At 31.3% G+C, this 14,555-nt stretch overlaps 1 protein-coding gene across 1 annotated transcript; it reads right to left on the reverse strand.

Moving 5' to 3' along the window:
* Positions 1–9,558: 9,558 nt before the first annotated feature.
* Positions 9,559–11,410, reverse strand: LOC118031655 (uncharacterized). The gene has a single exon (XM_035036144.2). It carries the CDS (start codon positions 11,241–11,243, stop codon positions 9,855–9,857), a length of 1,389 nt encoding a protein of 462 aa, XP_034892035.1. The 5' UTR covers positions 11,244–11,410; the 3' UTR covers positions 9,559–9,854.
* Between the last annotated feature and the right edge of the window lie 3,145 nt (positions 11,411–14,555).

Raw genomic sequence — 14,555 nt, forward strand, 5'->3', positions numbered from 1 at the left:
CCCTGCTACTTCCTGGTTTTAATGCAATAGCTTATATAAATATTAACAAACATCCATTTCTTTCCAAGCCACATTTATTAAGGAACCATTTATTTTAATGCTGTAAAAACATTTTAAAAAATAATATATATTTTTTAATATAATAATACTAAAAATAAATTTTAAAAAATAAAAAATATATTTTTTTAATATATTTTTTAAATAAAAAATATTTTAAAAAATAACCGATACTATATCATAATCTAAATATATCCTCTCACAATTTCACATTACTTTTAGTATTTTTTTTTATATCCTCATTTATGTTTCAATTATTATTTTAATAAAAAAAAATTCAAGAGATTTTTAATTTAATATCACCATTAGGCAATATTTAAGGTCATTTTTTATGTATAGAAATTAAGTCTCTGGAAGAACTTCAATTTTTTTTTTATGATAGAACTTATTACATTAATCATATTTTCTACGAAAGATGACGTTAATGGTGTGATTAAAAATATTTTCTATCATTTTTTTTCTTTTTATATGGTATAATATAAGATTAAATAGAGTTTGAATTCGTGTGATGCCTGCAAGTCTTCGAAACTAAAATATTTTTAGCTTAAATTTTTCACAAGTCATATTATCAAATTAAAAGTAAAAGTTTCGTTAACATGAGTGTATCTTTTCAAACAATATAAAATTCCTAATTACATGCCTGTGCTCGTTTTTTTTTTTAATATGGTATGCTGTTGCTGTTGTCGTATCCTGGATTTATTTTTTAAATTGTTCATGAAAGGTGATTTTTTAAAAACTAAATAAATATAGTAAGATATCTAGTAGGTTGGAGATTTGGAATAAAATCTCAACTCATAAATTTGAAACAAATAATTTTATGCTGAGTAAATAAATTAAGAGTATTTGAGAATGTAATAATAATTATTTTTTAAAAGTTTTTCAAAAATTATTTTTTTTTATTTTTAAAAAATAATCATACTTCAAAATAATATGAAAAATTAATTTTTTTAAAAATGATTTTAAAATATAAAAAGAAACAGGATTATACACACACACAGAGAGACAACGATGATTATGGTTGGATTGAAAAAAATGAGCAATCTTTCCAGAGTTGAAATTAGTTGTGTGTGGCGGCGCGTGGAGGCGTGAGAACAGAAATGCAAAGGTTTGGAGGATGGGCCAGGTATAATTGCACCACCTAGAACACTGTGGTCGCCTTTGTTTTTCTCGGTTTTGGTCCCATTTCTTACACGCCTGTCTTTCTTTCTGGTCTTGTTAGTCCTCCTTTACCCTTTTTGAATCGCAGAAACTTGAAATGCCACGAATGCCCCTCTTTGTTTCCTCCTAATAAGTGAGCGTTCTTAAAAAACAAAGAAACTATAGAGGTGGTAAATTCTTTTTACGAACTAGCCCAGTTGAAAAAAATTAAGAAAAATTTTTGTCTACCTTGATTAATTTGTTTGACACGTATAGAACAATTTATTTTTGAAGAACTATGTACTTTATTTAATTAAATGATCATGAAAAAAATCACATGAACTTAAAGAAAAGTTAGTAAGCCTCCATGAAATTTGATTATGGATCTCCGTCGCTATGCCGAGAAATAATTGTCATGAAAATATTAGTGTGGATATAAAGAAAAAAAAACAGAGGGTGCATGCAAGTTTCTAGTAATCTATTTTTATTTTATTAGTTCTTGGGTGAAATAACATATTACATGTTCATTGTTACATATGAATTTTATTTAAACCTTGTATTTATTATAAAATAATATAAATTATATTATACAACCATATCTAATAATTTAAGTTATTATATTAATATGGTTTTTAAACATCATATCAAAATTTTAATAACTAAGTAGTTGTAAATTTAAATTTTATTGTACACTCTATTTATATGATAAAAAATAAACACAAATTAATATAAATATGTATAGGTTTCAAGTTCAAAATATTTTTACTTAAAAAAATATATTAAAAATATATATAAATTATATATTAAATCTCGCATAATATTTTAAAATTTTAAATTAAAATATTTTTTTAATAATATTATCTAACACACTCATACTTTTTTATATGTTGTACATGTGTCTAAAAAAAATATCACTAGCTTACTCAACGGGTAAACTCACTCACCATCATCACTTCACACTATAGGACACTATAGGATTTGATTATATATTTTTTTAAGATTCTAGTGATTTTCAGTAAGTTATTACACATCCGACTATACATAGATTGTTTGTGAAAGACAAAACACAAGCTCCGCTAAAGAAAACAGAAGCCAGCTAATGAACAGTGTACGTATCTGATGCATGGGAAAGACAACAGAATTTCTACCAACTCACTAAAGCTTGAAAACTCTCATCGTAAGAACATATAAGAAGGCCATGCACGTACCTCTGGTAACTTCTTCTGATTTGAGGTTATATATTGATGAATGTTAATGGCCTCTCTCTACCAGGTGTGGTTGTTGCCTTCTTTTATTATCATTATTTCTTGATGAAAAGAGTAACTGTAGCGCTATTGTCTCGTAAAAAAAAGAAGTAATATATCATTGCTTAGTGATTAATTAGAGCTACGCTAGGATTCAAGTGCTTTTTGTTCAACTTATGAGTAGGTTTAGATCAATATTTAAACCAGGTTAGATTTAGATTACGAGCTGCCCTTTGAGAAAACCGCTGAAGTTTCAAGGACCACGTTAAATAAGCTAGATAAAACCTCCATAATTAACAAAAACAGCTAGCCATACTGAATTAAACCATATAACTTGGTAAATAGAATGTTCAGATCAGGTGTTTAGATATGCACATCAATTTACTAACATGCTTGAAGGTTTTGTCTAGTTGATGGGTATAAGTTTTTTCGTTACAGTATTATTTAAGGACTCGAATTCTGAGGAAGATTGCCAGTTTTTTTTTTTTTTTTTTGGTGCTGGTATAACTGTACCGGTTAGATATTATTAATCTACTGGAATTTTCACCGGCAATGCGTTTATAAAGTTACAACTGATATGGAACGATGATGAATCGCTGCGGCGCCGCTGCCGTTGTCCCAGTTTGACCCCCTGAAAAGGAACAGGGGCGAGAGGAACCCTACCACGACACAGACAACTCATGAACTCTGCATTTTTGGATCCGCCAATTTGATGTCCATATCGATGAGGTTTACAAAATCTCACATCTCCATGCATTACGACTATTACGAGTACATTCTAGTACATGAATGCATGAATGCACATCAACATCTTGCATCCTAGTGATGGGGGAGACCTTGGGTTTGAATTGTACAATTTGTTTTAGATGGAGATTAAAATAATTTTTTTATCACTATTATTGATATAAAAATGAGTTAAAAAAAATATGCTGTGTTTAGATTTGATTTTAACAGCCCTTAAAGATTGTTTAGATGTGTTTTTTTTAATAAAAAAAAGTTATTAAAATTGCAAGTTTTGACATTATAATTTTCAGATCGCCAAAATCTAGGAAGCTTGCCCAAATTTCGAAGAGTGGTGGAGAAGAAGATGCACGTACAGCACGTCATCCGTGTAGGAATTCTTTGAAGAAAATGAACGGCTTGGACCTGAACCCGAGTGCGCACCTGGACAAAGTCTAGGAGCATTGTTGAGTTTTTTTTAGTTTCTGATTTTATGTTTTTATTCATGTTACGCACCCAATGAAACATATCATAATACTTTTTTCAGTATTTTTACAACTTTTTAATGTTATTATATTTCTATGCTATCATTAATATTCAATCAACAAAAACAAAATGTAATCTTATTTATAAACCTTCATGCTATCAAATCAATATAACAAAAAAAAAAAAAATACAATTGAGGTCTTGGTCTAGTGGTAGTAGGGGCTTTGTTTCCTTTTCCTCTGCATCCAAGGTTCAAATTTTATTGTACATGTCTGTCATTCCGCGGTGTCTTAGATGTTCACTAGGTTTGCAGGATGTTCAATGAGGCTATGGAATTAGTCGTGGTACATAAGCTGGCCTGAACATTCATGTAAATTAAAAAAATATCAAAGAAAAAATAATAAGAACAACAAAGTATAAATTCATTTGTTTATAATCAAATTCAATGAAAAAATATTCTAAAAATGTAAAATGTATAATATAGTGAAAACAAAATAAAAATTCCAGATCCATATTCAAAGCATAGCACGCACAAGATTGTGCATAAAAATAAATTAGACATTATCTATATTCTACGATGTCTTCTTATGTTTGTGATCAAAGGAAGACAGAAACTAGACGAAATACAAAGTAGTCCCATCCTGTCTTGTCTCTGTTGTCTTGTCCCTTCCAGACCTAACTTTATGGCGGTGTGCATGCACTTGGACATCTTGACAAGTTGCCAGGAAACAAGAAATAATCACTCCATGGATGAACCAGGACGTTCTGCATCGTAACTTGACTCTAAAAAATAATTACGGTGATATCAACGCATGCATCAAAGTTTCTGGAGAACATTCACTTCGGGGCTGAGCATGGGCGACTGTTGATCGTTTATGTCTAGTTGATCTCTGGAATTGCAGAAATTCGTTGCACCATTGAGTAAAATTAAATAAATAAATAAATAAAGTGGAAGTATGTTAACCTTTTATTTTAAAAAAAGGCTTGTTGATGACTATTATTAATTAATCATCACAGGTGTTAGCTGCCTGGGATAGATATACAGGAGAAACTTGCAGGTTGGATTTTTTCAATAAAAAAATTAAACATTAAAGTTTTTTTTTATATTACATAGAAAATATTAAGTGTGAATCAAAAAGTTTATAAATACATATAATTAAATAAATTAAAAATTATTTGTGTCTATCAATAAAAAAATTAAATAAGTGCTTTGAAAATTCAAGAAATGAATGAAAATCAAGATATTTAATTTTACAATATATCAATAACTATACTTATTAAAATTAATTTTTCAGTTGATAAAATAACAATAAAAATAAAAACACTAATAAAATTGATTGAATAATTATCTTGTCAATTGGAAAGTGTTGTTCGGCCATAATCGGATATGTTATTTATTACCAGGTGAGAGATAATTTTACCCCTTAACCCACTAAAACTATATAAAAAAAAGACCAACATGAAAAAATAAAAATATTTTTGGGCAAAAGTGATTATTTTTTTAATTTCAAGGGCAATCCATTGAAATTACCGTGCATTTAAAATTAAGAAGTAAAGAATGCCCCTAGATGCCGGCTCCAAACCTTTGGCTGCAAGGGTAATATAGGGATGAACAAATTTGGTTTGGTTTAGTTTTTATTAAAAAAATAACAAAATCAAAAAAAATTTTTTTTTTTTTAAAAAAAGAAACGGAACAGGAAACAGGTTCGAAACCGACCGGTTTCGGTTCGTTCAGTTTTTTAGGGAAAAAACCGGTTTGGTTTGGTTTTTTCCAGTTTAGCTTGGTTTTTTCGGTTTTGACTCGGTTTTTTAGTTTGGCTCGGTTTTTTCCCGGTTTGGCTCAGTTTTTTCCGGTTCGGTTTGGTTTTATAAGCTTAAAACCGAACCGAACCGGTCGGTTTTTTTTCAAAATTTTAATCGGTTTTTTTTCTCGGTTCGGTTTTTTTCGATTATTTTTTTCTTGATTTTTTCGATTTTTCAGTTTTTTTTCACTCATAAGGCAATCTCATATTTTTACTGTTAATAAATAAGTAAAAGACCCGTGTTTCAGGCTTGTATCAAATAACTTGTTAAACCATGATAATAATAATAATAATAATAAGTGATTGAATGTGCTTCCAATAGCAGAGGAGTTCTTGATCGGCGGGGAGGTGAAAACTTTTTCTTATATTATTAGATAAAGTGAAGGTCTGACCGTTGAACAGAAAGGTGGTTTTGAACGTGGAGGACCCATCCAGCAACAGAGCCCATCAACTCCAAACTTGACTTGCCAGAAACCACCATGACCACGACGGGCTTCTTTTTTTTCCTTTTCTCTTTTTAGAGGATTTGGGCGTCGCCGTTTATTTCCAGACCACTCATTGCCTGTCTTCAGACCCATGTGGTTGTGTTACATATGATTTCAATTGGGGCCGCCCACTCTTGACTTTCACCGTGGATGGAAAAGATCGGTGTGCTTTTGTTCGATTTCATGGCCGTAGAACTGTGCCCAAACCCTTCGAACATACATGGCAGAACTGAAAAGCTGAAAACTTAAGCGCCTCCATTTCATGGAAGAAAAGGATGCACCATTTTCCATGGAAACTTGTATTTGCAGGAGATAAACTAAGAATCTTGCTGCTGCCAAATGAATATCAATTATTATAAAAAAAAAAAGAAAAAAAAAAAGCTAAATTAGCTCATGAAAACATTGTCTTATAAGATACAAAATATTATGTATTTCGCAATGTAAGTTAACCGTACCCACACAAATTATAAAAAAAAATGGTAAACTCATCTTTTTTTAATTATATTATTAAATTAATAAATTTATTAAACAAATCTATTTCGAGAACACCTTGATCGCTCGAGCATATTTTTTGCGCTAAAAGAATGTTAGCTCGGCCCATGTGACATAATGGATACCACCTATCTAGTCTTTATTCTAAGCCTCGTTAGAGAATCCACGTCCTTGCTAGCCTAGCCCAATCCTTAGCTATAACAGCAAAGTGGAAGTGAATAAAAAAAAAGAGCACTGTTGCTCTCTTACTGTAGCACTCCTCAACTGACTTCCAAAGAAGGCGCGAGGGAGGAGAAGGTCACGGGAGAAAAAGAGAGATTATACATGGCATCTGGATTCTGTCTTTTGTTCTTGGCTTCAATTTTCCTAGCAATCAATAGTTCAACGATGGCGATCCTGCACGAGAGTTCATCAGGATCCGTGGTGCTATAGAGTTCATCAGACAATACTCCTAAGAGGTAAAACACAATTAATTTCTCGTCTCAAATCTCTCACCCTTTTATAGGTCTCTCGCTCTCATCTCAAATCCCTTTTATTCTTTTAGAGGCTTTATGTCGAACACTTTGTATATTTCTCTTCTCTTCTTTTTTCTGGGTTTCTCTTATTTTTTCTATTTCCAGCGTTAAAAGAATCATTAAGTAGTGAAGTTCCTTTATTTGTGAAGTCGTTGGTTTTCATATGTTTTCATGGTTTTTTGGTTGTTACAAAGCATTTTAAGTTGTCCCTTTGTTTCTGGGTTTCTCTTAATTTTATCAGGGATTTACTTTTTTTTTTTGATTAAACTATATCTTTTATTATTTTGGGTTTTGTTTGATTTCTTATCATCAAGAAACAAGATACTGGCATTGCTCGTTGACATGTAAGTTCTTTATAAACAATGAGATTGCAAATTTTGGGTTATTACATACGAAAAAGGCAAGAAATAGGGTTTGTGGTCTTTAGAATTTTAATAACTTGTTAATGATAGTGTTTCAAACTGTTCATAAATTCTTAATTAGATCTGATGGATGAGATGTAATACACTTCTAAAAAAAAATATAGCATCACAGGAGTATTTAATTTAATTTGGTTTGGTGGATATGAACCTCCATTTACATGGAAAGTTTATTAGTTCTTAATTTTTCATGAGGAGTGTGTGTATATATATACATATCTTATTCATATAATTTTTTTTTTAATTTTTTAATTTTTTTTATCGGATAATTACATATAAAAAAATTACATTCACATAAAATATTTTTTAATTTTTTTAGATTAATCTGGAATTAACTTGAACGGATTTAATAACTACAATGTTAGCTTTGGAATGGAAGACTTGATTTAGCTGCATAAATGAAGATGAGCAGATAATTTGAATAATAAAAAAATATTTATGACCTTTTATTTTAAAGAAAATATACATGATTATATATATATATATATATATATATATATATATAGAATACTTAAAAGCCGTGTGAAACTATAGTAACTTCCCTATGCCTTTTACATATAACTGATATAAGTGTTTCACACTTGATTTTTTTTTTTTTTTACTTTTTTCTTTGTGTTTTTTTTTAATGATTTTTTTTTATTTAGTTTATTAATGTAATTTTTTTTTTATTTAGTTATTATACTTTCATGACATGGATCTCGGGTTTGACGAGTTAACCTGGTTTGACAAGTTAACCCGATTTTTTTTTTTGTTTAGTTTAGTTTGTTAATTTTTTTCGTTTAACCCATCGATTTTTTTTTCTATTTAGTTATCAAACTTTCATGACGCGAAATCCCAGATTTAACTGGTTAACCTGATTTGAAGGGTTAACTCAATTGATTCAGATTTTTTTCTTTTTCCTCATTAGTAACAGGCTTATGTCTTTTGTTTGTTTGTTTTTTTTATTATTATTTTTAATTTATTTTTTTTCATTTAATTTAGGTTGTTAATGTTCAATTGTTTTACTATTTAGTTATCAGACTTTCATAAAACGGATCTCGGGTTTGACAGGTAACCTGGTTTGACGGGTTAGTCCGGTTAATTCTGGGTTAATCCGTAAATTTTTTTTTTTCTATTTAGTTATCAAACTTTCACGACACGAATCCAAGATTTGACGGGTTAACCGAGTTAATTTAGATTTTTTTTTCTTTTTCTTCATTAATTTTTTTCTTTCTATTGGTTTTTTTTAAAATTAATTTATTTAATTATCATATTTTTATGACATGACCTTACAGTCAGATCTGCATATAAGGCTATTGGATCTGGTATTGGAGCTAGACCTACAAGGGTCATGCAAGTTTAATGTTATTATTAATATTATAAATATTACTTTTAGTTCAGGTATTATAAAAAAGATTCTTAAATAGTTTTGCAAAAAAATTAACTTTTAGATTTTAGTTTATTTTTATATAATTTTTTTATATAAAAAATTTACTATGTATATATATATATATATATATATATATTGAGAGACAGCCAGCTAAAAAGCACGGGTGTTGATGTTATAAATTAAAAAAAGAAAACAAATAGGATGAATTAAGAAATATGGAGCCCGCTCTACAGGAATCCTTGACTGATAGGAAAAAATAATGCACATCTTCTTATGCCCTATCAAGTTATTCAATGGAGATAAGATAGTCCTTGGAGAACAGTTCTTGAGGATAATCATAGAGGCTGCACTTTTTAGGTATATCTTTTACATTCTAGCATATTATTCTGAATTCAACTTCCATGCACAAACAAAAACAAATTCAAAAGGTCACATCATAGTCGCCATTTTAATGTAATCCTATCTTTTTAGTTAGGTTTCTTTCAACTCTTGGTGCTATGAACTTTCAAATCTTAAGAGCTCGAAATGTCCAATTTTAAAGGTCAACAAATGTGGGTTAAAAGTCAACATCACATCAGAGTCGCCGGGCATCGATCTTAGCTGGGGCTCTCACCATCTACTTACCAATGCTATCTTCAGTGGAAAACTACTTGCAACGACAAGTACATGAGAGGAGAGACGTGGCAAGAGACTATTGTCGAAGGGAAATACGAGGTGTCATATACAGAATATTCAAGCCCCACCGACAGGCCACACCGAGACCGTCGGCAGATAGAAAAAACAATCCACCGTCTCCTGCCTTCCCATATGCAAAATGGTAACAATGGAGAGATTAAAGTGTAAAATTACTAGTTTCATTCTTATTTGTAATACAAATGCAAGGATTATATGAAATTTGATACAATTGCGAGATTCTTCTATTCTACTTATGAGGCTCTGGTGTAACACCATGGTTGCTTGGCCAGTGGCGTTACATGTGCCCACCGTACATTCTGGTGGTGTTCTCCATTCCCTCTTGATAACAAGAGATGGAAGCAAATGAAACTATCTAGAATTCAGACATATTTAGAGGGAATAAAGCAGATGAGAAAACGAGCGTTATTGCATTCTCTTCATAATCTTTATGAACTAGTTCTTCTTACCCTCTTCACCACCCTCTTCCAAGTAAGCCTTCTTTCTCCTCTCAGCGTTAGCAAACAGACAGATCACGAGGAAACACGTGGCATAAATCCCATGGACCTTCCAATTAGTCTTGGGTGGTTGGTGCAAGACAACCCTATGAAACACTGCCACGTAGTAGTGCAGCCCAATTGCGTAGCCCACCAGGGTCTGACCAAGGCCCAGAAACTTTGAGCTCAACCCACACTCCGTGGAAAAGACCAGGATCAAATACATCAATAGCAACAACAAGTACAGTGCATAGCCAAGGGTTTGAAGAACCATTAAGCAAACGTAAGTGGACTGTGAAGTAGCATAGAAGAACTTCAAGGGCTCAAGCCCAGTAACTAATGAAGAGAGGCATAGAATGGTGAAGTAGATTGAGAGATAAACTTGGATGAAAATCAAGATCTTTTGTATAGAGAAATAAGCTTTGATGTGGTTAAAGATAAGAGAAACCAGAAGTAGAGGTAATAGAATGAATGCAAAAGAGACTATAGAGGCAATGGTAGGTGCATACTTGTTTCCAACAATTGGCTTGAACCCTCTGGTCAAATCATTGTTGGCTTTTGTAAGATACTTCTTGGAAGTTATTGAGATTCTCTCAAGGTCTGGTATGAGAGTTTGATGAAACTTCGATGGAAGATCTCTGAATTCAGCAACCAAATCATCTTCATCATCTTGTCCAATCCAGCTTGGTTGTTTTTTAGTTTGAGTGGTCTTTTTTTCATTGGTTTGTTTTTGGTTTTTGTTTTGTTTTTGGGATTCTTGGTTACCGACTTTCTTGTCTACGAGGGATTGTGTTTGCTTTGTGGAAGTGGGTTTGGTTGTTTTGTCGGTGGATGAGCCTAGTTTGAGTAGATCTGGTGTTTTCTTGGTGGAACCAGCAATGGATTTGGTGGAGTTGGAGGCTTTCGAGGTGGAATTGAGTTTATTGAGCTGCGAAGTGGAGTTTAGCTTTTTGAGCTGAGAAGTGGAATTGAGCTTCTTAAGCTGATTCTTGGATTGGGAAGCGGTGAGTGTTGCTTTTGTTGAGTTTGTAATCTTGGTTTGGTTCTTGGTGGATAGGCTGCCAGTCTTGATGGGTTTGGTTTGGTTTTTTGTAGACAGGCTAGGGTCGGTGAGCTTGGTTTGATTCTTGGTGGATAAATTGGTGTTTTTTTTCTTGGGTACTTGGTCTTCATATGTTTCCACTCCCAACATTCTTCTTCTAACAAGAAATCGATCGGTTTGAAGCTGCTGTTGTTGATCACTGTCTGAGGAGGCACAGAGGAGAAGAGAAGTAAACAAGAACAAAACAAGATAAAGCAGAGGTACCTGTCTGAGACTGAAACAGATCAAGTACTTGGGTGGAGCCATTCTGTGCAATCTAGCCTAGGTTTGTGTTGGCCTTGAAAGATCTAATGGGGACGGACTTGTAAGAACTAGAGCTTGGATTTGCTGGATCCAAAACTCAAAGAGAGAGAGAGGGAGAGGAAGAGAGAGAGAGGGAGATGGGGGGAGCCAGAGAGAGCATTAAGTGAAAGTATGGATTTATATAGTATTATTTATGTTCATGTAAGTAAGTGAAGACTTAAGATGAGAAATTAGTAGAAGATGAGGTCAGGCAGTCACATGGTGACAATATGTAAAGTTCCCTTCCTAAAAAACGCGGTTTCACAGGTCCCGGTGTTGCTGCTGCCTGCTTTCTCTGCTGGCACTGTGTAGGCCCAGAAATAATGCCCTAGTTATTTTTCCATACTTCCACTCACGGGTCACAATTTTCTAGGCTAAGCAATTCCTCAACCTGCGAGACCATGACTTCCATTGGTCAGCATCTGTTTCTTCAACGTTAATAAAATAAATCTGACTGCAGAACAGGCAGTAGCTTATCATGTTCCTTCTTTGGGTTTGACAAAACCCTTTCTTTGTAGTGTGAAGAGGGTGATCTGACCAAATATCCAGGGTGAGGAATTGACTCTCTTTTTTGCCATTTATTGAAAGAATAAAGAATTTATTTGCTCACAGGATGGATCACCGGCAGGGTAGCTGAGATCTGATCATGATGAGAAATTATTAAATCAACCGAGTCTATTAATTTCAACTGGATCCCACTATCGTAATTTACTGCATCAATTCGTTACGAATTCCACCATACCTCTTTATTATACCTGATTTGACTAAACAAAATGAATTCACGTGAAAATCTCATCTTGAAATGTGAGAGTTGAGGAATGCTTTTGATTTATTGTTTTCTTGGAAGTGGGCAATGTTAGTAGAAATTAGGTGTATTCAAACCTTTGTGTTGTTTCGGATCATTATAGTTTTTTTTTTTTATATATAAAAAAAACATCAATTTTATTTTGATTTTTACAGAAATATATCCAAGTTTCTTGGATCAAGATATAACTTCATTTCCTTTGGAACACTCGCAGTTTTCTTAATTAATGCCTTTTTTTGTGTGGAAAAAATGCTTGTTTTTTCAATCAATTATAAAAATACAAATAATATGAAACACTATTTACCATGTGAATATAATAGAAAAAAATTTGGATGAAATATATGTACCATATGCAATCATTGAAGATTGACAGTTACACAATTATATTATTATCCTTCCAAACAAAACTTCAAATAGTTTAGTACTGTTGGTCATTTAATAATTTCAAATGATGAAATGAAGAGAAAGACATTTGAATTTTATTAATTATAAAAATATTTGTTACCTAACTATATATATAAATGCAAGTTGATCTCAAATTAAAATTATTATATGCCAGTAGCAATTTCATTGATTGTGAACAAAAACATTAGGAAAATAATTAAGCTAGGTATAGATATATAAAGTAGTATTTAAACTATATTTTAATTTGTGCTTCGTTCCAAGTTAGATTAAATTTTTATTATAAAAAAACATAATAAAAATATAAAGATATTGCTAACATATTTTTTAATAAAAAAAATAATCATCATAATGAAATCATATGTATGTCAAATGACACTGTTTTTATAATTTAAAAATAAAAAAATTATTTATATCTAATTTTTAATTTTTTTTTAATAATTACAGCTACATATTAATGCTCAACTAATCTTTAAACATAATTAATTTAATTAAGCACACCTGTTGATGTGATAGCTAAATGATTACTAACATAATTGCACTGTATAAGCTTTTTTTCTTTTTTCTTTAATTACTAGAAAACAAATTGATATTATTTAAGGTTTTATTGTTTTTTGTCTTTTTTTTTCTATACCACCTCTAAGGGATATGTAAAACTTCTTGATGTTTATATCTTATTTATTAGATTATATATTATGTATTAGATTTTTGGTATTTATTATCTAACTATTATTTATTATTCAATAAAAAATAAAATGGTTAATATATAATATTTTTTTATGTTATTATTAAGATATGTATATATATCCTATTGAATTAAAAAACATATAATTACTTTTTAAAAATACTTTTATATAATATAAATATATATTTTAGGTTATATTTATACTATTTTTATTATTTATCAGGTAAAATAACTATTTAAAAAATATTAATTTATTTAAATCAAGTCAAATCAATACATATCTAACTTATTCAAATTAAATTATCACCCTTAGCTAAAATATTAGAAACACATCGAATCGATGGTGGTCTCATTGTTAAAAGACCAAAGCATGATCTACACCCACAAGATCTCTTACGATTCTTTTTGTTATTTTTTTCCCCTTCTGTTTCGTGTTGTAAATTTTATTCCAGGAATTTTTTATGTAGGAAATGTAAGAGACAAATAGCTGAAATCGTTAGACATGTGGACGCCTAGTTCTACTTGATAGACGACTTGCAGTCCCAGTTGGGAAAAAGAAAAGGAAAAGTATTAAAACCAGTGTCTAGTGGCCCATATATAAATCATCCATCGATCGTCTTCAAGTATGGTAGGATCCATGAAACCTCCATGCAATCTATGTGAATCCCATTACTATTTCTCACCATTGAGGTTTTGAACCAAACATTTCCACGGAATTATTAAATTTACGAGATTTATTTATTAGCGTCGTTATTTATTTAGTGTACGAGGTTCTCGTTCAAAACATTAGATTATTTATTTTCATATCAGAATCTGTTTATAACTTTCACAGATTCTGATTGGAATTGAAGCTATACTCAAGACCTCCATTAAAGTCCTTAAAAGCTCATAAATCCAAATGAATCAAATCAATATAGAAAGCCCAAACCACATAAACATAGGAGCATGATCAAGACATGCTAACGATTGAAGCAAGAACAAAAGCTATTTTTTTGTAGTTCTTTATGTGCAGTCCAGTTTAGTAACCTAATTTCCAGCAGCCTTGTAAACACCACAAACAGTAAAGAGGTCTTTAACAAAAGAAAGCACAGTTCAAAACCTAAGACAAAAAAATTAACCTAAAATGCAAAAATCTTAAGCCAAAGAGAAGATTAAAGATTTATAATCAAACACCCAAATAACAAAAACAGCACTGTCAAGTGGATGTGTTGTTCATGCCTAGGCTGCGTGCTATGATCTTCAAAGACAGAGGACCAGGGTTGTGTGGCTGGTAGGTGGCGGGAGGGTGGTTTGAGGGGTGAAGTTAGGAATTTTAGTTTGAAAGAGCTAAATTATTTTTTGTTTTTGTTTTTAGGGAGGTTAAGACTTAAATTTTTTTATTTAT

The sequence above is a fragment of the Populus alba genome, chromosome 5, assembly GCF_005239225.2.
Source record: "Populus alba chromosome 5, ASM523922v2, whole genome shotgun sequence".
Classification (NCBI taxonomy): Eukaryota; Viridiplantae; Streptophyta; class Magnoliopsida; order Malpighiales; family Salicaceae; genus Populus; species Populus alba.

What these genes read in the sequence shown, in the direction of transcription:
- LOC118031655 (XM_035036144.2), bottom strand. Translation starts at nt 11,243, where the DNA reads ATGGCTCCACCCAAGTACTTGATCTGTTTCAGTCTCAGACAGGTACCT.